The following is a 23,830-nucleotide window of genomic DNA, read 5'->3' as shown; positions in this document are numbered from 1 at the left end:
CAAGAAATAGCACCTTAGAAGCAAACCACACTTGCAAATAAGGAGTTTGCCCAGAAACACCTGGCGAGGTGAGGGATGGGAAGAGTTTTAAATGCCGGCAGTAATAAATGCTAAATCCCTAGGAGTTTTTAAGAGCTGCCAATTAAACGGGCTGCGAAGACAGCTCCAAAGCGCCGCTACGGCCGGGCCAGGCGCTCCAAGCTCTCCCCACCCGGGCCCTGACACACAGCCTGCCGCGGCAGCCCCGCCCGCCGGTGGCTGCCCGGGGAGCCCGCGGGAGGCGCGGAGCGGTGCCAGAAGGGCGCGCCCGCCCGCGGAGCCCTGCCCGGCCCCGCCGGCGCGGAGCGGAGGCGGAAGCCGCGCCGATGAGTTGTGCGCGCTGGGCAGCGGCTGTGCGGAGCCCCAAGCTGTGCCGAGGTAAGAGCAGAGCGCGGAGCGGCCTTGCCTGGTACCCCGCGAGGATGCGGGCACGGGGCGCTGTCATCGCCGTGGCCGCACTGGCCGCGGCCGTGGCCCTCTGGCTGCGGCGTGACGAAGGTACAAACCTCCGAGCGCCGGCCCGGCGGGCAGGGGGGTGGGGCTGCTCCGGGGGGAGGCGGGTGGGCGCCGGGTGCTGCCGGGCCGGTGCGTGCTTCCCACGGAAGGAAAAGCGGCCGGGCCGGGCAGCCCCGCCGGGGGCTGGGCCGGGGCGGGAGGGAGGCGGTGGCGGCCTCGTGACGCTCCTGCCGGAGAGCAAAACCAAAGCGAAGGGGCGGCAGCTGGGCCCGGCACGATGCAGCCCACCCCCGCCTGCCGCGGGGGCCGGCCGGGCCGCTCACCTGCCCCGCGGAGGGACGGCCGAGGGCGGGGGAAGCGCTCACAGACCCGACCCCCAGCACCGCCGCAGGGTCTGCCGAGGGCAGCGGCTGCCGGGTCCCCGCGGGCCTGCGGGCGGCGCCGGCTGCGGCGCGGCTGTTGTGGCGGCCTGCAGGGGCAGCGCTGCCGCGCGTGTGTGCGCCGGTGCGGGGGGAAAGCCACCCGCCCGCCCCGGGCTGGCTGACACGGCGGCCAGGGCGCAGCGATGTCGCTGCCCGCGCTGGCGCGGCGCGGCCCGGCACGGCGGTGTGCGGGGGTGAGGTAGGCGCCGAGCGGAGCTGCAGCGCCCTGTGTGTGTCTCTGTGCGTGTGTGTGTGCAGGGATCGCGCTCCACTGCGGCTGGGAGGGAGGGAGGAGGAGGGAGGGAGGCAGGCGCACTGTGATGAGCAGGGCCTCCAAGTCCAGCCAGCGCCGTCGTCCTGTCGCTCCCAGCGGAGCCCGGGGCGGGGGAGCGGCCGCGCACGGATGACTGCCTGAGTGAGGGGTAGGAGGGCACCGCGGCTCCGCGCCGGGAGCCCGCTTGTTTATTTTTTATTTATCATCATCGTTTTCGGAGGGGGCGAGTCAAGGGGAAGGGGCTTTTTTTCTTTTTTTTTTTTTTTTTTTCCCCCCACCTTACCACCGCTCTTCTTGCAGGTGCCCGCAGCGCAAAGCGGCGCCTGGAAAGTTTTGTTTGCGTGCGTGCGGGCTGCGAGCGGCTGCGGCCCGGGATGCGCGTCCCGGGGCCCGGCTCTCCGCCGCTTCCCGCCGCACCGCGGCTGCCGGGGCTGGCGTAGGCGCCCCCTGGGAGAGCCGCGTGCGGGCATTAAACCCCCTCCCTCCTCCCCGCCGCCCTCCTCCGCCCCCTCCGTCCCTCCCTCTCTCCCTCCCTCCCTCCTTCCCTCTCCCCGGTGCGCGGCCATTGCAGTGACCCCGGCCGGCCAAGGATGATTACGAACACGCGGGGCTTCCTGTGGTCGGATCTGGAGACGCGGGCGCTGCTGGAGATCTGGGGCGAGGCGGACGTGCAGTCGGCGCTGGACGGCAACTTTCGGAACAGCCATGTGTACCGGGACGTGGCGTGCCGCCTGGCCGAGCTGGGCTTCGAGCGCACCCCCGAGCAGTGCCGCATCCGCATCAAGGGCCTCAAGCGGCAGTACTACCAGGCCCGGGACGGGCTGAAGAAGAACGGGCACGCCCGCAAGATATGCAAGTACTACGACGAGATGGACCGGATCCTGAGCTGCCGGGGGGGCCCCGACGGCGCCCCCGAGCCGCTGGCCGCGCTGGCCCCGCCGCCCGACGGCGCCCAGCCGCCCGCGGGGCCGCTCGCCGCGCCGCCCACGCCGGGCACGCCGCACAACAGCCGCGAGCTGGACGCCGAGCTGGACGAGGACGCCGGGCCGGAGTCCCCCCGCGACAACTTCACCGAGGATTCCGGCGAGTGCTCTTCCTACGCCGACCACCCCATCAAGGTGGAGTGCCCGTCCTTCGCCATCCCCGTGCCGCCGGGTGACGGTGAGTAGCCGACGGGCTCCCCTCACCCCGCGGGCTCTCGCAGCCCGACTGCCGGTGGTTCTCCCCAGCTAGCGCGCTTCTGAGTGGCTTCTGCCTTACCCTGCTCCCTCCCGCCCCGTCCTCTGCACTCTGAAATCCGCCCGTGCCTCCCCCAACTCTTGCACCTTGCGCTTCCCCGTGAGCTGGGGAGCCCGGAAGGGGAGCGAGCTGCTGCGGGTGCTGGAAATGCTGCATACCGGGTAGGGGGAGATGCTGTGGACAGGGACCCTAGTGAGTTTTTATCGGTATTTATCAATGGGAAACCCGTGGAAAACTGGCGCCGAGATTATCGAGACAAAGTGTCAGGTGGCATTGTACAAGAAAATAAGCATCCTTCTCGGTGGAGGATTTTCCTGTTCCCTGCAGACTGCGTGCAGTTTTGCTAATCGGTATTAAAACGATGATGACGATAATACCTGAAAAATCTGCTTATTGTTGCAGATGGGCCAGAAAGCTAGGGGAGAGCTTTTACATAGTTAATTGCATGGGTTGTTTCAGAAACACTGCTTCTAACTTTATCGGGCTTGCGGACAGAAGCAGCACTTCGATACAGCCTGTCCTTTCCCTGCGCGTTCTTTACCCTCCACGTTTGTATTGTGGAGGTGTGGGGGAAGTGTTGCTTGTTTGTTTTCAATCTAGATTAATGCAGGGTTTTTAATACAAACATGAGCCTGTCTTCAGAAGTTGACATCACTGAGAAATCAGCCAATTGGTTGACGTTTAACCAACCTTCTTTTTACACATAAACCCCATCAAAGAGTTGTTTACACTAATGTTCTTTTGAAATGCAAATCTAGAATGCCAACAGACTGAAACTCAATTTAGATTAATGTAATTACTTGCAATACACAAATGAGGGTATACTATTTAATAACCTTCGCTTAAACCTTTTTAGAAGATGAAAAAGACTCCTATTGTTGAAGTTTAGTACTACAACAATTAAAAAATGTCTCTGTGATTTTTGTGTTACCCTTGCAACTTGTTAGAAGTTCGTGGGTTTGCTTTAGTGCTCTGAAAGAAAAATATCTCAAATAGATACAGTTCACATTGAGAAAGTGTAACCTAATGCTTTGTGAGGCATTAGGTCACATCTTGTAGGGAGATTTTTTGCTGCTTTCCTCTTAGAAAATTGTTTTCCATCAGAAAAATAATTGATTCTTTCCTTGCTTTAGGCTTTAAAGAAGTCAGTGCTCCAACTATTACCCCACCTCTCAATCAGCCTAAAAGATCAAAAAAACGCCATACAAATTTAACATTGGATAAAATGATGGAAAAATTCCTGCAGCAGAGCATGGATACAGATGAGAAATTTTACAGATTTGAAGAGCAGAGGCTCAAAATTGAGGACAAGCGTCGGGAAGCTGAGCATGCTCGAGAACTCCAGATGTTACAGATGTTGGGACAGATGTTGGCTGGAATTTCTTCTACAGTATCACAACGGTCACAATCTATACCAGGAAGTCCACCTCGGAGAGCGAACCATCGTTCATATGCGGATAACTTTAATTATAATGCTATGACAGCAACACTTTCTCCACCGATAGGTACTTCCTTCTACAGCATAAATAAAAGCTAGGGTACTTTTTAAAACTTCCGTGTGAAAGCACTGGTAGTAAGCAGCTTGTGAAAATAAAAGCTAATTGGAATTATTTAATACTGTGGTGAAGGTGTTTCTCTGATATCAAATGAAATGAATTAATTATTCGTACCATTGTACTGATTATTTATAGAGGTACATTAGTTATAACAAATTTTGATGAGCAAAATCATACCTTTTGAACCCTGTAAACATTGGGAGCTTCTTTCCACATTCATGTCTCTGTACAGTGAAGTTAGGAGGAGTTTTGTATGTAAAAGGCAAGTAGGACAGTTGCTGAAAGCAATCTGGAAACAGTAGGTACTTTGTAGCAGAAATTTTGCTGCTGTTCTGCTTGAAGTTGTCAAGCATAACCCAGTATATGAAGTTAAGGCTGTGCATATGTTTTTTCAGGGCTGGGAAAAGAGTGGAGTTTTGCCTACACTGAAGTAAGTCAGATGTTAAGATCTAGCTTCTTTAAAATAAATATCTTTCCAACAAAATTCTGAATCTTATCAATTAAGCATTGTATTATTGTAATAGGTGTAATAGAAGATGAAAATATTTGCTTACAATTTTTTTTCTACACCAGCTCTTTATAAATTCTTTGGGCATCTGAATTTACTTTAAATAAAAAGGCAAAGCAGTATCTCAAGAATTGGTATTTATGCACAAACTCTTCCTTCTGTACCTTATGTGTGGGCCAGAAGCTGATGGTAGCAATCATTAACAAACTTCTTGGGATCTGTGCGCCTGTGGCATTTATCATTATCACGGTCTCTTTGTGTGTGGAGGTAGACTGCATGGGCAGGAGGAAATCAGGGATACTCCATCAGTGCTGGAACTGAAGTCAGATTAGGGCTTAGTGATTGTAGCCTGCCACGTGGAAATTAAACAAGTCTTACTCTGTTCTAATTCTGAATTTTATACTGCTTGGAAGAAAAAAAGCGTAGTTTGAAAAGAGGAAAAAAAAAGAAACCACCCAGCCTCAGTGTTGAATAATAATCTGGCCTGCCAGATCCTAAGGGGCATTTTCTGAGTCCTGCGAGGCTGTTGGAGCCGTTTTGGTTGTGTGTTACTTACTGTGTTTCCCTGTAAAATGCGTGGCAGACTGGGTTGTTCGGCCTGTTGAGGGTTTAGGCTGGCAGATCTGGTTGTGTTTCTTCTTGAGTAGATAGCTGGTCTGTAGGATTTCCTGGTGGCAGCAGACTTTTGTAGATAAATTATGGGATGAATGCATGCAGTGTTTTAAATGTTGTTTTCACTTCTAAAATAAAGTAGAATTGGAATGCTTTAGAAAATCCTGTAGGAAATAATTTAAGGTTCTAGACTGGGGTGAAGGTACCTACAAGGCCTTACCATTACTTCTGAAAGGTTTTTCCTGAAAAGCTTAATTATGTGTAACAACCTGAAACTGAGGTTCAGTTTTTCTTGCTGGATTTCATCATATAGGTGTACAGGCATATTGCACTATGCAAAAATGAATTTTATTTATTTAACTGTAGCAAGAGCAATTCAAGATTAGAATCTTCTAATTGGCAAAGGTGTAAAAAAGTTGGCATGCTAAAATGTGAACATAATGCTTCAGGCAACACATCTTTTAAGGAATTAGGATTTCATTTGTTAAGAGCTGAATATCCTATAGTGGCTCTGTAGGTAGAGTAGGGCTATATTAAGATCTGCTTTTTGCATAATTCTCTGTTTTCTCTCCTTTTATTATGTAGTCACTTTATATTCACACATGAATAAAAACCAGCAGCAAATAAAGAGAAGGCCTTCTTAACAACATTGTGCTTTAAGGGTTCCAAGCTATATGATATTCTTGTGTGGTTGAAAACCAGTGAGTGTATGAAGTGTGATTTAAAGAAAACAATCTGCCCTATTTTCAGAGGAGATGAGCATTTTGTTCTCCTTTGGGTCACTGCAATACTAGTTTGGCCATAATCCAAAACAGGTTGTGGGTTTTTTTCTTTCGTTTTCATTCCTTTGGGTTTTTTTTCCCCCCCCTTTTGTATTATTTCTCAGTAAGAGTGGGATGCCTATATTCAGAAGCAAAAGATCAGCCAGGAGTATTTATCATTATTGTACACTAAAGCATACTGTTACTGAAGATTAGTATGTCTGGTTTAGGTTTCGATTCTGTGGAAGACAGAGAAAAAGATGCATTTTGCTTGATAGCACGCAGATTTGGAATTTTCTTGTTTGTTACATTTTCTCCCTTATTATGCCCAGTATTTCTGGAACAGTTTTTCTTTTTTCCCACCCCCTCCCCCCTCTTCCTTTTCCCACCTCTGTATTTTGGAGTTGTGGGGTAGAGTTACTGAGTTTTATACAGCTGAAAGTAAGGAGTCTCATGGGAGTTATTTTCTGCATAATTATGTTATACATGTGTAGCAGTTCCTTGAAAGCTTTTTAGAAGAACTAAAAAGAAAAAGAAAGTTAGCATGGCTGGTGATCTAGGACACTGATATTAGCATTCAAATAAACTGCTCTTCTGAACAGAATTGTGCAGGTAATGAGGAGCTTTTAAGAACTTGCTCTTTTAGTGTATTTGCTGCAATTTATAGTTAACACATTGTTGATAGAAGTAGTGATCTTCACATTTTTCCCATGTTGGGTAAATGTTTTAATTCTTTCTAGTTGTAATTGTTGAAATAATTTTTTCTTCCAAGTTTTTGTAGCCTTTTGAAAGACTCATTTGATACATAGCCTACTGAGTGTGCAGTCATTTTAGTATGTGGCTTGACATGTAGCTTTGCATCCAAGATCTGGAGATGTATTATAGCTAAAAATGATCTTTGTGTGATGTTTGTGATGTTTGCATCCAGTGTGTTGGATTATAGTTTTGCAGAAAGACTTTCACTATGCTTTGTATCCACCCACCAAAATAAAAACAGTGAGATAGGCCCTGATTCTGCTAAGAGGTGGAAGGCTTTAAGGGAAGCGAAATATAAGGTAGGGTGTACATTTAAAATTTGGTTTCAGTTGCTTTGTGCTTGCTCTGTGTCTGGATGTGTTTAGTCCTTACTAAGTGTTCCTATTTCAGTTGAGTTTAATTCTGGAATTGATTTCAGGCTGAACTAAGAAGGTATTTCTGGTTACAAAGTGTTCATATAACTATGCTGGGTTGTTGTTTCTTTCTGTACCTGAGCCCTAAATTAGGACTGTGAACAGTCAGTGAGAGTATTCTATGCATCAGACCTTGAATTCATTTTTTAAATCATCACCTTCCCTGGTTACTTACTGTTCTAAAGGCCTTTAAGTGACAAAGCATTTGGGTTTTAGAAGTATGTCACTTCATGTCTCTTTGTGTGATTTTATTAGTGTACATGAGTGCTTAAAAGAAATGCTTGCAATAGTTTAAGAAAGAACATTCTTTGAAGTAACAATTATTTTCTTCTTTTCAGTTATAGAGAGATCTTTTTCACTGCACAGAACACACACTCTGAAGGATATGGAGAATATTTTTCAGCTGGTGCGCAATGTTATCCCTCCCCTAACAGGGAAAAAGCATAAAGGTCAAGATGGTCGTATAGGCATTGTTGGAGGATGTCGAGAGTAAGTTAAATAGAAATTTGATTCTTGCTTCTGATAAAGCTTCAGGATGTCATAGCTATTTGTAGAAGCCATTCAAACTCACCTTACACTTAAACCACAATTTTCCGGAGAGCTTTAATACTCCATCATCGTGACCATGCACACTTAGGAAAGAACATGGTACCTTGCAGATGTGTTGCAAAATTTTGATACTGAATGTTATGGGAACTTAAAAAACCTTCTCTGTCTTTTTTGACCACCAAACTCTGTTTTCAGTGTTAGTCTTTTCCCATTGCATGATGAGGTTATAGAGTAAGTAGCGTAGAGTAAGGCAGTGGCACATCTGCTTCTCTGGAATCTTGGGAACTGGGTCTCTGTATTTTCTTATGCTGTGTTTTCTTGTGGGTTTTTTATTTTGATAAATATTGGTGTTTACTAGGTTCTGTCAATACCTTGTTTTATGTACTGGAGTAACGAAAATACCCTGTTTCAGGGGAAAAAAGAGGTACTGCATGAATCAGTTAAATGCTGTACTGACCTAGAAATAATATTGGCCACAAGACTTTGAATGAGCCACTGCACCTTCCTGTTTTTCATTTTTCCATTTTGAAAGAGAGATGACATCTTTCTCCTGTAAGAGAGATCTGCTGTTGGACATCTGCCATTAATAAACATTTCATAAGAGCAAAAAGGTGATGTCTCATAGCTGGGTTGAATAGCCAGGAGTTAGAACCTAATGCTCCTAGGTTCTTACCTCTTGGCTGAAGTAAGCACCTTTGGAGGGTGATCTTGTTCAGATCTCTCTCTTCAGTCTTCATAAAGAGAATTTAGGGCAACTGGAATCACAGTTTAGGCACTTCAGTTAAACATCTAAAGCCAGATGGGATTGATCCAGGTCACAGATCCCATATTTAGCTTGCAAACAGTTCTCGACCTCAGTTTTGTTGGTCTAAAGTTTTACCTTAGTTACTTGAGAAAATTTTGCTGGTTTATAAGCATGATCTTTGTAAATATTTCCATGAAAGATCGTTATCTAATCTTGTTACTGTGTTTCCTAACGTAAATTTTATTTCATTCTAGATACACTGGAGCACCATACTTTGCTGCAATTACAGCTCTCAAAGTGGTACGTGTTCTTCTATACAAGTCCAAAATGAACTTTTCATCATTTCTGTTGCCTAGGTGCCATTTTAAAAATAGCATTCATTCTGTAATGCACATGAACTTTGAGCTCTAGAAGATCTTCTCTTGATCTAGAAGATCTTCTTGAAGGAAGAAAATCCTTCATCCAGAATTTGTAGAAATACTTTGCAAGTGTGTCATTCACTGTGTTTCATTCACTGTGTTTTCTTTTTCCATGTGAGATGAAGTTAGAAATATGTCCAGAATTTGACAATTTCAGGGACTTGCACAGGAAATTTCAAGACTTGATGAAATATTTTCTCCAAAAGTGAACAATAAAGTAACCTTAGATTATTGTTTAAAGTTATGTTTTTGACTATAATAAGTTCTTCAGAAACTTTTCTGGACCTGATAGCTGTGTTGAATGAAGTAACTTTCTTTCAAAACTTAAAGCTTTAGCCTAGTAAAATTCTTACGTGCTGTAAGTCTAAAGATTGTGGGTGGAGTTCAGTGTGATCTTTAATAGCACATTTTGTTTGCATTCTCATCTTTAGCAGAAGTATTTTGTAAGCTTTTTTTCCCTAGAAGCATGAACTTCCTTATTTTATTGACATATCAAATGGCTAAACATATTTACTGCAGAGTACATAAATACAGGGTGATTGTTCAAATGTAAACAAGTCATGCTTACATAATACATCTAATTTTCAGAATGCTATATATAGTGTATCAGTACTTTCAGTTCATTGTGTATGTTTCTCTTTTTGAAGATTTCTCTCAATAAGTAGGTAACAAACCCAGGTATTTCCAACCACCTCTTCCCTCAGGATGAAAACCCTCAAAGATTTAAAACTGAAATGATACTATTTAATCATGTTACTATAAGATCCCAAGGCCACTCAGATTTCTGTCCACTATCTGCAAATACAGTGGCAATACTAGGAGGTTTCTTACTGAGGTCACTTGATTTCAGACCATTATATCTGCACATAAACAGTCATAATAGCTTGAAATGTTAAATGTATAGTAGTAAAGCAGAGAAGACAATTCCTTAACAATGGGAAATTTCAGTATGCATGACCAGTACAAGATCAGGTTTCCTGGTCACTGCTTACATAATTTTATGTGTATTTCTGATTTTTTGAGTTGGTAGCAGAAGCTTGAGACTCAAGTCTTCAGCTTTAATGTTTATTTAACATAGGGTGTGTTGCTGAAATTGTGCCAGCCTTTTTCTTGTTTGAATTTGGCCCATTGAGTGAAAATGGTAGGACTAGAAATGTACTCATGGATTGCCATAGCTATATTTTGCAAGTATGTTACAGTAGAACTGCTAATGAGAAACATATCTCAAGTGAGTAAAAATTCAAGACCTGTGTTTTCAGTCATCCTGTTAGTGAGAAACAAAAAAAAAATTATACTGGAAATTAGATACAAAAAGAACAGAACATTTCATACTAGTCTAAGCCAAAATAGAAAAAAATTAATAAAGTTTGTTTAAACTATTGAGAAATAAGAATTCAGTTAAATTATTAGTTGAGTAGTCTTTGGAATGATAGAGTTATTAGTAAGTACGAATTTTATAATACTGTTTGCAAATTTTCTTTTCTAGGGTGCAGATTTATCCCATGTGTTTTGTACCAAAGATGCAGCAACAGTAATCAAATCATATAGTCCAGAGCTGATTGTTCATCCAGTTCTGTAAGTGACTTATGTTTTGTTTAAATGAGCTAGTCAGGCTTACTAGTTTTAATATTTCAGTCTGATAATCGATTAGTTTGTGTTATTTCTTTCGCTGAGTTACTGGATGGGTGAGCTGGAGATCACAAAACTCTGGGCTTTGTCCTTTCATTACAAACAGTTAGATACTTAATATAGGACAACCAGTTGTGAATTTATTTTCATGTCTGTCAAAGTGCAATTTTTAAAAAGCAGAGATCTTTCTTTCTGCTACTTGCTGATGTGTTCTGTGATTGTAATGCATTTAACAGTGAACGGTAGCAAGATCTGGAACTACAAATCACCACAAGTCAGCATTTTGAAATCTGCATTCAAAAGGCAAATGGAGTGTGTTCTCTTGCTTCTTCAGCCCTAATAGTGTTTAACAGTAGTGTGTCTTTTTTTCTCTCAGTACTCTGTTTGTAGACACCTATGCAAAATTACAAGGCAAGAGAGATGCTTATTCTCCTTTTTCTTCATGAGTATGTTGTTTGAGATACACACCTGTTCTTGGGAATAAATAGATCTTCCAAAGTGATATAAAATACAGGACTTACTTAACAAGAAGATGAAAAGTTTAATAAGTAACTGTCCTCCTAATTGGTAAAATCAGTGTGTGTGTGCTTTTCTGAATTTTTCTTCTGAAATGTGTTATTGATGGATGAACTTTCATAGGATAAATTTGTTTCAGTTAGGTGTTATGATGGTTTGCAATGAGCACTGCAAATGAGAGTTAAGATGTGTGCCTTAGGTATATGCCTCTGAGCTTAGCTCACACCAGTGCATGTCAAAGTCTGTTGGTGTACGTAGTAAAGCTGTGATTAGGGTAGGAAAAACATAATTTAAAAACGTGTTTGTCAGATATTGCTGTCAGGAAGGATTTATAACACTAGAAATATTTTGGTGTCTGAGAACCAGAATATGATCTTCCTTATGGGGGTGCCTGCGGTTGGAAGTCATAAGTTTATTGCTTTCTGAAGGTGGGTTTCATTCCTGTTGCTGTAGACCAAGGTGCTTAGAAGGAAGACAGTTAAACAGGGTTGTGTTTTGTTGGTTGCTTTTTCCCCCCAGCCTCCCAAAGACAGAACAAATCCATAACTTCACAGAGTTCAGACAAAATAAAAATGATGTTTGAAAGCAAGGGAGAGATGGGTAGGGTTTTTACCAGTATGACTGTTTGCCTCTTTAATCAAAAAAGCATCTCTTCAGTTGATGTTCTGTCTGGTATCATATGGTAGCAAACACAGTGGAGAAGCCTGATGGCAATATTAACATTTAACTTGGGGTGTCTTGATGTGTTGCACTTGAGATACAGCATATGGTCATCTTGTATGGTGACCTTGCCTTGGGAAAAGCATTGTGTGCACGGTGGTTCTTGATGTCTGGTAATGGAAAAGGTTAATTGGAGAAATAGAAGCAGCACAGAGGAAAGGGGAGGTGAAAATAGGGTTAACAGTAAACTTTCTGTTCATGGAGGACCAGATCGTGCCTGCTAAGGCTGGGATTTTTTTATATGCAGATTCTCAGTGTCTTCTGTGAAATTCAGATTTCAGTGAAAACTCTGATCTTTCTACCTGCAAAGAGAACTTTTGATTTTAAACTTAGGCTCTATGAGTTCCTTCAGATGTACCCAGTACAGTGAATCTAGGGATTTTCATATATCTTTAAGTCTGCAACTGAGTATTTAATACTTTTATTAAAACTGATTAATTTCATGCACCCAGCTGGGCTAATTGCATGATGCAGTGGATCTGTAAATATTGTTTACATGACATTCAAAATTTTAAAAATGCAAATATCCGAGTGCTCAGACTTTATTTATTAAATTTTCTCGGGTTTTTTCTCTTCTGCTTCATTTGAGGGGGAGAGAAAACAGTCCTTTCTGGTTAGAAAGGAAAAAATCTTGACTGACTCTATTGAGCCCAGGTTTTATTGAAATTTGCACTAACAGCCTATTTTTCTTGTGAGGTCCTTTGTCTTCAGTGTCACACTTTTCATATGATCCTTTATATGTTATGGAGCCATTTGAGTTCTGCAGGCACGGCCGGCTGCTCTTGATTCAGAGCCTGATCTCTTAAATAGTCTTTGTACTTTCTCCCAGGCCGCACTTCACGCATGGAAGAACCTCTGGGTAAACCCACGAGCAGCTATGTCATTGTTTTCTTTTGTGTCTCCCCTTAAAACTTTGCTTTGTTATGATTTCTCCATGACCCTTCAGAGTAACTAGGTAGCTGTTGTACCACTCTCTTATTATGCTAATCATAATTATGGCCCCGTGTACTCAACTCCCTGTTTGAGCAGCTTGGCGCTTTGCCAAGGTTCAGCTCCCATTTTGTGCTGCTGGGAATCTGACATTTTATCATCTTAGCTGCCTCTACTTTCTTTACTGCCTTCACCTCACAGGCGATCACCTCAAGGAAAGAAAATGCTCTTTTTTTGCCCCCTCTGAATGTTTGGGCTCTTCTGGTTCATTAGAGCTGCTGTTGCAGATCTTTGCCAGCATGACTGGTGAAGGTATGTGAGAGTTAGAAGCTGGACTGGAGCATTTCAGGTCTTTGGCAGATGTCTGTCACTTGAAGGATGCAGAGAATGTTATGTGAGAAAGATTGACTAGGATTGCAGAAGGAGGGTTATGAAAATGAACATCCATCTTGCAGCATTGCCAGGGCAATTCCATGTGACTCCAGATGTAGACCATCCCAGGAATCCTTTTGGTGTAACATTCCATACCGGGGACACCCATAGTGCAACTTTCTCTGTGGTTTTTGTCTCCTGACTTCATTCCCTGTGAGTGAACATGGGAGCTGGGACTGCACGTGACAGCCTGGGATCTAGAAAGACAAAGCTTCAGCACCTGGCTCTGTGTCCTCACCACGTGAGCAGAATAATGATAGCAGGGTATCTAGAGGCTGTGAATAGTCAATATTATCAGTAGTAACTTTTCCTTTGTATTCAGGAATTCTGTCAAATGCATTATGGCCCCTTCCACAATGAACTGGTATTATTCAAAAATTGACCAGCTAACCAGTTCAATATTGTTGCTGTCCGACTTCGCTTTCCTGTGGAGAAAAATAGGTGTTGCAGAAGTTGGGGTCTTTTGAATAGTGGAATATACCCAGTCGTGGTGACATCTGTTCTCCTTGGTCTTGTCACTGCTACCCCAGGTTTGTGCTGCATTTTCCTGTTTTGTCAGCTAATGTGCTTCTACTGTAAATGTTTCACAAATACAGGCAAGATGAAACCTAGCTTTTTCATTTTATTATTTTATTGCAGGTGTTCTCTGTGTGGATTTTTGCTGTCGATGTGTGCATACTTCCTTCAGGCATTTCTAGGGAAGAGTTTTCAGCAGCTTTTTTATATTTGCCATGTTAATGGCCTGGCTCAGGTCAGGTTGAATAGACTTCTTGGATACCTGTGTTGGGTTAGCTTATCCTGTCCTGGTAGGCAAGTGATCCCAGAGCTAAATGAGCTATGTGAAACCAGTTGGTTGTATGTTAAAAGAAGAGAGAATAAATCTATTCTGCTATATTCCCCTCTTGCAAGGACTTTTCATAATTGTACGGAGATTTTCTTCTCTGTAGGCCAGAAAAGAGCCAGATACTACTGAGTACCCCTCTTGTAAGGTGGTTATCAGACAGTTTGTAAAGTCAACAGTTGATATACTCCTTAATCTCCAGAGTTTTATCAGAGAAGTAGAATGAGATGTCAGGTCATTAATTTCTTGTGGTGCCAAAAAAGTGATGTGATTTTACATTATCCACCAAAAAAATCACCCTTGAACTAGGCATGGATTTAGAACTAATACCTTCCTCTTAGCTGGTTGTATCTCTGGGTTTGTGTGGACTAGGAAAGATTGTCAGAATTACTAGAAGTCTTACAGTTAATTGCAGAGTTCAGGTTTTGGGTTGGATTTTCAAAAGGATTATTATTTTCAGTTTGAAATAAGAATAACTGGGGAGAAAATTCTCACAAGGGCAGACTGTGTGTTCAGGCCAGTTACCTTTAATGAAGAAGCTTAATGAAGATCAGGGTTTCTGGAACATATTTTACCTAGTTTTATTGAATTTTGGCTATGTTTTGACCATGTGAAAAAAATCACGAAGGTGAATCATGGGTAGTTGAGGCCCTGATAAGTTATTTGAGCACGTTTAACCAGTGCTAAATCTCTTAAAGAAGGCCCAGGAATAATCTTCAGATTTTTGGCCCCCTATAATTTATTACGTGGAGAGGAGATGCAAAAACATTGATTCAGTGTGGGAGGATGCTCTTACCTTTCATTTGTGTTAGCTGAGGATAGCTATTAAACACAACTGTGGTGTAACGCTGGCACTGACCTCTTTTGGATCAGCTGCTGGAAGAAGTGCAGAGTTGTTGTCACCAGGGAAAGTCAGGGAATAAACAGAGATTCCTCCAACAATCAAAAAGATGTCTCACAATTGACTACACCTGCAGAGAAGAAGGAGGAAGACCTAAACTTTGTGATCTTTTTTCCAAAGCTTTATTTAGACATCAGCCTAGCTAGGAATTGCATGAGAAAGTTTGGGGTTTTTTCTTGAGTACTTAGGGAGAGATAAAGGTCAGTTTGTATGTGCTGACTCAGAGAATTTATATATTTAAACTCTTTCTTGTTCTGTCATGCAATGCCATGGCCAAAACTTGCTTATGGACTTGTTTTCTGTATCTGGCTTTCTTGGCAAAAAGCTGCTGCTGCTTTGCTGTGCGTTTCAGAGGGAATAAAAGCTAGGAGGTGTATTCACCCTGTACTATAGTCCCTTTCCTTGTGGTTGTTGCAGAGGTCCAGTGTGATTCCAGAGGAGGTTTTGTCACCTCCTGCAAATGTGAGAAGTAGTCAAAGATTTTTAGCATTGCTGCAGGGAGGGCTGCTGTCCTTGCTGCTTTCTGATATGTCAGAAAGAGATGTACTCCAGTTAGATCTGGCCAAATTTATCTTTCTGAATGTTTGCCATACTGCTGTGATTTGAAACCAGGATCAAATTTCTTTGGTGTTCAATCTTTCTTGCGTTTGACAGAAGGCAGGCATCCCTGGGGTTTGTTTTTGAAGGTTTGAGGATCCCCTTTTTCTTTTTTTTCTCCCCAGATGACAACAAGCAAAGCAGACAGGCTGAGACCTGTCCTGTCTTCTCATGTATCCACAGCTGATTGGAAGTACTCTAGCCTTCTGGATATTAATTCAACTATCACCTGTGCCTTAAGAGCTGACTGTGAGGGCTACGGATGTGATACAAGCTTGTCACTTTATTTACTGGTTTTAACATTAAAAAAAAAAGTATTATTTTTTCTAGGGACATTTTAAATGTGTTCCTTTCTGAGGGAAATTACATTGTCATCTTGATTCTGTTGCTTTGAAAGTCACAGGTTCAATTGATTGCAGTCCATTTGAAAAATATTTGACAGGTTCTATTTATCAAGTCAATTCACAGGAAGTATAATGGGGTCAAGACCACTTCCATGAACTCTGAAAATAGGAGGTCAAGACATTTGGTTATCATTACGCTTTTGGGGAGGATTGTCATAATACACATTGGTAATGTGGTTGAGATCAAAACAGACTACAACAGCTTTAAGTATTTATCTATATCTAAATGCTGGTCATAAAATGATTGTGTTGGTAGCTGTGCTATCTTTACAAGGCTAGATAAGGTTGACCTTCAGTGCTGTTGTCATGTCTGTGTGAGAGGTCTCAGAAAACAGTCAGGCAACAGCTTCTTCTCCTTTGGGGTTCTCTCACAGAATGCAGGAGGCTCTGCTTAAGAGAGGTGGTCCCATTTGTTTAGTGCATTTTGGTTCATTATTAAAGAGGCTGTTGTGAATTCCAATGCCTGTAGTGTGTGACCACCCAATTCCTAGTGAAGCAGAACATCTGATACCTAAGTAAGAGTCTGGTGTCCAAGCAGCAGCTATGGAAAACACTTTGTCATTGTCCTTACGAAAAAACCCCAAAACAATGATATGGCCAATATGGCATTTTTTTCTAAATGTTTACCTCGATAGGTCATTTACACTTTTACTGCCTTGAAGGTAGAATATGGAGCAAGTAAAAACTCTGGTATCTGCACATTAAGAGCAGTCCCTTCTGATGAACTTGTGACACCCCTGCCTCTCCTGGATAACGGGTTGCTGTTCCTGCTGCTGCTAATACTCAGAAGAAACCTACCAGATTCACTTCTAGTGTCTAGATTAACTTACTCAATGTCTGGAAATGAAGACTTGATTTGAATAGAATTCAATCCCTCTCTCATTAAGGTCTTTGTTTTTCTTTAGTTTTCTTCCCTGTTATTTAATGTAGCTGGAAAATACATATTGTCTATCCAGTGTTTACAGATTGTACACATTCAAAGATTTAAACAGCCTGGTTGGTGAAACTGACCCTTTTTTTCTTCTAAATATTTTGGGAGGGCATTTTAATATGCTAATCCTACTTTAATAAATATAACTCTTTTTGTTCTCTAATTGCATCCAGACAGCTCCATGCCAGCCTGTTGTCTCTGTGATTTGCTCTAAATGATTGAGGTGCTTGGTGAGAGACACACAAGTTGATAATGGGCTCAATGAGCTTCTCCAGAAGAGGCTATTATTTCCAGTTCTGTTCATGGGACTGAAGGAGGCTGCCTGAAGCCCTTGGGCTTCTGGAAATTTCTCATTTATTTATGAGAAAGATGATTTAAACATTAACAAATACAGCCACTCTTGGAATAGATAATTAGTTTAATTTTATGCTCAACTTTTTTTTTTTTTGCATTGTTTGGGTTTGCTTTTCATTCCTTTGACCCATTCTTTCCAGGATAATTTCACTCCCTATCCTGTTTTCCCACTTTCCAATAAATACCTCACCCAAGGTTTACCACAATTGGTAACAATTAGCTTCTGAGATAACTACTTCAGTTATAGAGCTACATCTTTGGCTCTTTTGATGTGATGTATTACATGACAGGTTCCAAGTGTCAGCAGAGCTAACATTTGATTCACATTAATTATAATTACCTGCAGTATTTGGACAAACAAAACTGAAAGTCTTTCATCCTCAGATCAGAAACTCCTTCCCGTCTTTGAAGATAAGTCTGTAGGTTTGCTATGGAACTGCCCCCTTAGTGTGACTTTGTCTGAGTTTGCATAAGCAGACCTGTGCAGTGGTATATTTTAATGCATTTGGAGTTGCCTCAGTCATACCAAGTGTGTACAGATAACGAGCAGAATTTGAATAATGTACTCTCCAACGAGGAGCCATATAGTCAATTGGGTGACAGCAGTCTTGCTTTTGTCCCAGTTCTTCTCTAGCAGGAGGTTCCACTGATTGGCATTTTCTGATGTCCAAACCACATCTCTGATTACTAAGGTGGTACCAGCTCTGCCTAAAACCCATATGAAGAGCTGCAGTCCTGCCTCCTGTTTGTGCTGTCATTCATGCTTATCTACTATTTTTGTAGCTCCTGGTTATACCCTTGCTGACTTTGCTTCACATTTTCTTGTTTCCATGTAAAATTTGACAGGGCTGCACCTTATCACTTGTTCCTTTCCCTCCTCTAGAAAGCAATGACAGAAACTGTCAGTCATCCTGAATGAGGAAAGCTGCTGTGTGTAGAGCTTTCTGTGATAATTTAAAGCTATTGCTTGGTGGCTTTTCATTATTTGGTAAAAGCCAGTCTTTGAAAAAATGCAGCATAGAACAAAATTTTATTTCTTTGGAGAGTTGGGGATAGGAGTGGTGTTTTAGGTCCTAGCTGTCAAGTGTCCCCCCACTCTGGGCACTGACCAATCTAGAGCAGACTTTCAAGCAGATGGCACCTGTCAGGTATCTGTAACAAACAGTTCTAGAAGATGCTTACAAACTGTGGGTGGTATTAGAGCAGTAGCCACCTTCTTTTTTTTCAGATGTTTGCTGGGGTATTTTGTTTGGTTTTTTTTATGTTAGGGGTTTTTGTTTGCTTGCTTGCTTGTTTGTTTTTGGAAAGGTTATTACATCAAGCTTTCCCTAAGATGAAGATCTACAGAACTGTGTTTTAGGACAATTTTTATTGTGTGATAGTGAAATACAGAAGAGTTCTGAAGAGAAAAAAACTTAACTTAGTTCTTCTTTCTGTATTAGCTCTTCACCTCCAATCACTTCTCCGGGTCGGTACTCATATCGAGGATTGGCCTGATCCAGGTGCAGCACCTTGCACACATTGAACTTTATGAGGTTAATGTGGCAAAAGTTGTCTTAAGCCACTAATAATTTGCAAAGAAAATTTGTCCTCACCATTTTAGAGACTCAGTGATGTTTAGTTTGAAGAATCTTTGTCTATTTTGCCATGGGAAGTACTTATCTCAATACATTCTGGGAGAAAAGAGCAAAAAGATAAGCATGCAAGATACTGAACACCATACCTTGGTCCTGTCTATGCAGCAATTTCAGGGACAGCAAATGATAAAGGTGTTGTGTCTGCCTTCCCTAGAGATCATCAGTCTCTCAGCCTCCCCTTACCTCTCACTAACAGCCAAGGAAAGCTGATCAGACCCCATCTCTGGGGTCCTTTGCCTTTGTGTGCCTCTGTGTAACCCTCTCTGTCTGCATGCTTGTTTGTTTAGATCTGGCTAATGGACAATGTGTGAAGTTGATTCAATGATTGTTGACATTAGCTTTAGTCTTGTTCTTACCTACACAACTTCACAGATCTGACACAAGTTACAGAAGCTCCTTCAATTTTTCTTACTAGTTACTGTGGTGTCCTGTAGTTATGTGTTTACCCTGTGATAGTTCTCTTCTATGTGCAGTCAGAGCTTCATTGGTTGCTTTGCAGACAACCTAAGATTTTGAGGAAGCTTTTGGGAGTTTGGAAGGGTGTTGCTTAGTTGCTTGATTGAGCAGCAGTGAGCTGTCATAATCTAGATTTTCATCAGAATGGCATCTGATAACATGTCACATAACATGTAGTGATTAGCTGGAAGTAGCTGTTCAGTATCTGCTCATTCCCCATTTATTCCCTGATGTGGTTTGTCACTAGGATCTTTTTATGCACACATCTGCAAAATGGTACTGTATTTCACTCTCCATGTTTGCAGGTGTTGCTCCTAGGATTCAGGTTCCCAATTATTCCTATTGTGTATGTCCGTGGTGCAGAGTTTGTATTTTTATATTATGGGAAAGCCAGACTAGTACCCTAACTCTTGCCCTATCACTTTCCAAAAAACCTTGCTTTATTTTGGAAAATCCCAGATTTTTATTTAATTGAGGTCTCTTTCAAAGGTTTTTACACTCTTCTCAGAAATTGAAATGCTATTTTCTCCTGGCCTTAAGAGATTTTCTTACTCCTCTTTATATTATTACTAGCTTTGTGCTTTAGAATGGGGGTATTGCATTTGTGATGTCTCTTTTGGAAAGAAATAAAGTTGGATATGATATAGCTCTGCTCCTCTAAAGGCTATAGTGATTCTTGCTTACTTGATTAATTTCTGTCAAAGCTTGAAGATTACATCTCTTTTGATCAAGGGGACATCTTCTTCATACCTCATACCTTTCTAAAAAGGTGTTGGGGTTTTTTTAATACAGCGCTAATTTCAGTTGTTGTTTCAATGTCTTGCACAATGGAGGTGATAATTAAAAGGAGAGGTTTGAGATCAGGTTAATAACCAGGCTGGGAAATTGGCACGAAGTGACAAAGGAGGTTCACTATGTTCTTTGTGTGAGTGTAGTACACCATGAGCAGCTGAGCACCTGCCATGGTATTCTGTGCTGGTGCCTCCAAGGTAGATTTTTCCAAAGACACTTTTGTCTGGTTTTGATCCACAGGCAAACAAGAATATGCATTGACTTTTTCTGTAATGATAAACCAAATACTGCCAAGAAATATTTGTTCCTCAGTACCCAGGCACAATTATCTGTACCAGCAAATTATCCAGATGATCCTTAGGAACGATTTTGGCCCATGCCAACTAGCCTTTTCCAACCACTTTTTCCACTGATGAGGAATTGCCGTAGTCCAGGAACTGTGCCTGACAGGCAGGTTGAGCTTTGTCTGCTCTGAAGTCTGAGAGTGCAGAGGCCATCTGACCTCAGAGAGCTTTTCTGAGTGTGTTTAAAATCATGCATAGACTGTAGCTGTTAAGAGCTAGAGGAATTTCTGCCTTTGTGCTAAATCCTGTGGTCAGGAACATTCAAGGTTTATCCCTCCCTAAAGAAAGATGCTCGTTGATCATTTGTACCCTATCAGCTTTAAAATGCGACTGGTTTGATGTGCGTGTGTGGACATAAACTGTGAGGTAACACAACAGCCCTTCCACTTTCAGAGCAGCTGTAGATACAGGATATTGGTACAGTGTCCGTAGCTGCATAGCCACAGCTATTGTGAACATCCAGTGTCTTGAGGTGAAGCTGGCATGATGCTTCCATGAGGCAATATTTTTCTGCTTTCTTTATGAAGATTCAAAATCCATCAGTTACTTTACAACGTGTTTTTATAGCTGATTTTGCGATGCAGTAGTCATTAGCACTATTTTTTGTCTCTTGACCCTTCACATCTTGGATTGCTTCTTGATGTGAAGTTGCAGTAGAGTTGAACATAATGTTTGTAAAATGCTTTGGAGATTAAAAGCTCCACAGTAGGTTTTTATTATTACCAGAGGCAAAGTGTGCGGGAGTGGCTTAATATTGGACTGTTTATTTCCCAAGAGATGGCTTTGTTTTGAAAAGTGCACATTATCAATTGAGTTTTAGACAAAATTATCTTATTTCAATCCTGAACATAAATAGATTGACAAACTTTTTATCATTAGATTGTTTGCATGAGATGTTTGTAGAAGAGCAGAGCATTTATGGTACTACCTATGGCTCTGTTCTTAGCTTATATTTAATGAAGATTTTTTTAATGTATTTGGCTTCTACTATCCAAAGGTATGTTGAATCCAGACGTGCATATATATATATAGCAGTATTCTTACAACTACATGGTATATAGATACATTTATTTGACAAACATATATTTTTTGAGATATATATTGCTCTTCAAAGATAAAATAAGTTCAGTATGTGAACAAAGAAAAGTGGTCTGCGTTCAGAAATGGTGATGTTTCATGAGAGTTTGGTTTACAGGCAGTTTTTCACATGTTTTTTCACATGTCACCTGTCTTTTTTTTTAATAGTTCTTTAGATATTTCTTGAATCATTTTTATTTCCAGCCTCTGTATACATCATAAACTGATAGGTGGTGGTACAAAAATAAATAAAAAGAAAAGTGAGCTGTTTAATAGTTCTCAAGCTACTGTGGTTTCTATGAAAGGTAGAGGAGAAAGGAGGGAGCTGCAGCGTTCAAATGGAAATCCAGCTTGCTAAAACAGGGACTGCTCCGGGGACAGTGATGTCCTGCCGTGGTTCAGTGTCTCCCTTGCCCTTGCAGCAGGTCGTTGCTCCCACCCAGCAGCCTTGTTCTGACAGAGCTGTTGTGTGGTGTCAGCACAGGGCACCTCTGGGCTTTCTGAGGCAGCTGCTGTCAGCAGAGGGGCTGCGGGGCTGCAGCCAGGCCCCGCATCCCTGCGCCCTTGAGCGGGATGCCTCGCTCCCTGCAGCTGCAAAAGCTTTGGCCTCCTGGCACTTGCAGAAATCATTGTGGAATTTGCTGATTCTGCCAGACACAACCTAAACACTGGTTCCCAAGTGGTGTGTCCCATCAGGACAGCTGTTGGTTATGAAAAACATGCAGTGGCTTTCATCTGTAATAATACAGCTTTGTTGAAGCACTGCAAGCTTACAATATTCTGAGCAATACTGTGAAGCAGTACCCCCTTGCTCTGCCTACAGGGAGCTTTATTCCCCTGTGCTTCAGTTAAAATGTTCATTTATTGTTGTCACCAATGCCAGAGGTGGGGAAGGAGGGAGGCTAAATTTTCCCTCCATACTGTCAGTAAGGATTAACTGGAAATGCTGGGCAGTGCTTTCAAAATATTCTGACCTATTTACACAACAAAACTGATCAGAACAAAATAAACAGCTCTGGTCAGTGGCTGAATGCTGTATTGTGGCAGCTATATTTGGCAGTGAATTTTCTCATCATTTTTCTAATGTAGTCATAAACCAAAATGCTATGGAAATTTTAAGCTTTACAAGCAGATAATGCCTGTACTGAATAGCTTGTTTCTCCTGTTGCCTTTTGGGGAGAGGGGACAATTTGGCTGTAATTCAGTTGGAAAAAATGCTTATGAAGCAACTGACAAAAAAGCATATGAGTAGATTTATCATTCTGCCATGTGGGGTAATAAACAATTGCATCATTTCCAGCAAGCCACAATATATACCTGTGAGATGGTGCATCTGTCTCCACGGTATAACCTCTGCAAGGAAGCATTAAATAGGGAATTGTGACAGACTCTAAAAATTGTTGGCTTCCTGCTTGGATTTTATTTTTTTTATTTTGTAACAACCATAGTGGATACTTGCAATTACCTCCTCATTTTTATGTGGTATCCCCTAAAGAATGAATTGAGAGAAGTTTTTCATTTTAGCTATTTGGACAACCATTCTATATTTCCTGGGTCACAGATTCTTGGTAGTTTGGAGGATAAAATTGCTTGGTACTGAAGACAGGAAATCTCTCTTTCTATCTTGCATCTTGAACTCAGTTTTTGAGAATACTAAAATGAAGCCTTTTTTAACTCGTTGGTTTTTTTTTTTTTCCCCACATTTCCATGCAGTGATAGTCCCAATGCTGTCCATGAGGTGGAAAAGTGGTTACCACGGCTGCACTCGGTTGTCATAGGACCTGGCTTAGGTAGAGATGAAGTTCTACTTGAGAATGCTAAGGTAATGTGCATACTGATATTTTATCCTGTGTCTTCATGTTGAATTTTATTAACCATTCCTCCATTTTTCACCATAACACAAATGGTCTTGATACGGTTGCTAAATATCAAGTTTAATAAAATATCGTTGACTGAAAATTACAGTTTCTATCCATGGTTTTCATTGTTAAACTGTAAGCTTCAGTCTGAATTTTGGGCACCTGTATGGTTGTTCTGATTTGCTTTTGTTTAGCTTGTGAAAGTCACTAATTAAGAAACAGATGTTGGCATATCTGGATAAAAGGCTCTGTGTTTTGTCAGGTGCAAAGCACCAGTACGGTAAGTACATAAATACGGATTTGAGTTCCTAATTTTCAGAACCATGTTTGACAGCTCATATCAGATGCACCAAAGAACAGGGACTGTATCCCCTTGCAATAAGAAATAATACTCCTAATTATAAAATGTTGCAGACTTCTACTTTGGATAAAGAGAGAATCCTATTTTCTGTCAAGCCTTAGTGGAGAGCTGAAACAGGAGATTAGATAGTTTTTTACTTTAAATAATATGTACTTAGACCATCTTCCCAATGATGTTTTGTATTACTGTCAACACATCTTTGCATGTTTGAAGTGTACCTTTCAGTCTAATGTCAATCTAATTTTGTGCAATTCAATTTTTTTTTTTCCTGAGCAGTATTACTGAATTAATCAGTGGCAC

General features: G+C 41.9%; 1 protein-coding gene across 7 annotated transcripts in view; it reads left to right on the top strand.

Annotated features, from left to right (window-relative positions):
• Positions 1 to 304: 304 nt before the first annotated feature.
• The window catches only part of NAXD (NAD(P)HX dehydratase), a 52,111-nt gene continuing 28,585 nt past the window's right edge, over positions 305 to 23,830 (top strand). For 4 of the 7 annotated variants that reach the window (XR_014226310.1, XM_082279129.1, XM_082279132.1 and 1 more), the window contains exons 1-7: positions 976 to 1,116; positions 1,763 to 2,352; positions 3,564 to 3,935; positions 7,375 to 7,525; positions 8,585 to 8,630; positions 10,236 to 10,324; positions 23,024 to 23,132. Coding sequence is in view for 6 of the 7 variants with exons in the window: in XM_082279129.1 (XP_082135255.1) it covers positions 1,061 to 1,116; positions 1,763 to 2,352; positions 3,564 to 3,935; positions 7,375 to 7,525; positions 8,585 to 8,630; positions 10,236 to 10,324; positions 23,024 to 23,132 (1,413 nt within the window). In the remaining variant the exon portion in view is untranslated. The other 3 variants (XM_082279130.1, XM_082279134.1, XM_082279133.1) reach the window with 3 other exon arrangements.

This window comes from Coloeus monedula (genome assembly GCF_965178545.1).
Source record: "Coloeus monedula genome assembly, chromosome: 3".
Lineage (NCBI taxonomy): Eukaryota > Metazoa > Chordata > Aves > Passeriformes > Corvidae > Coloeus > Coloeus monedula.
This window is presented reverse-complemented; position numbering and strand designations above follow the sequence as displayed.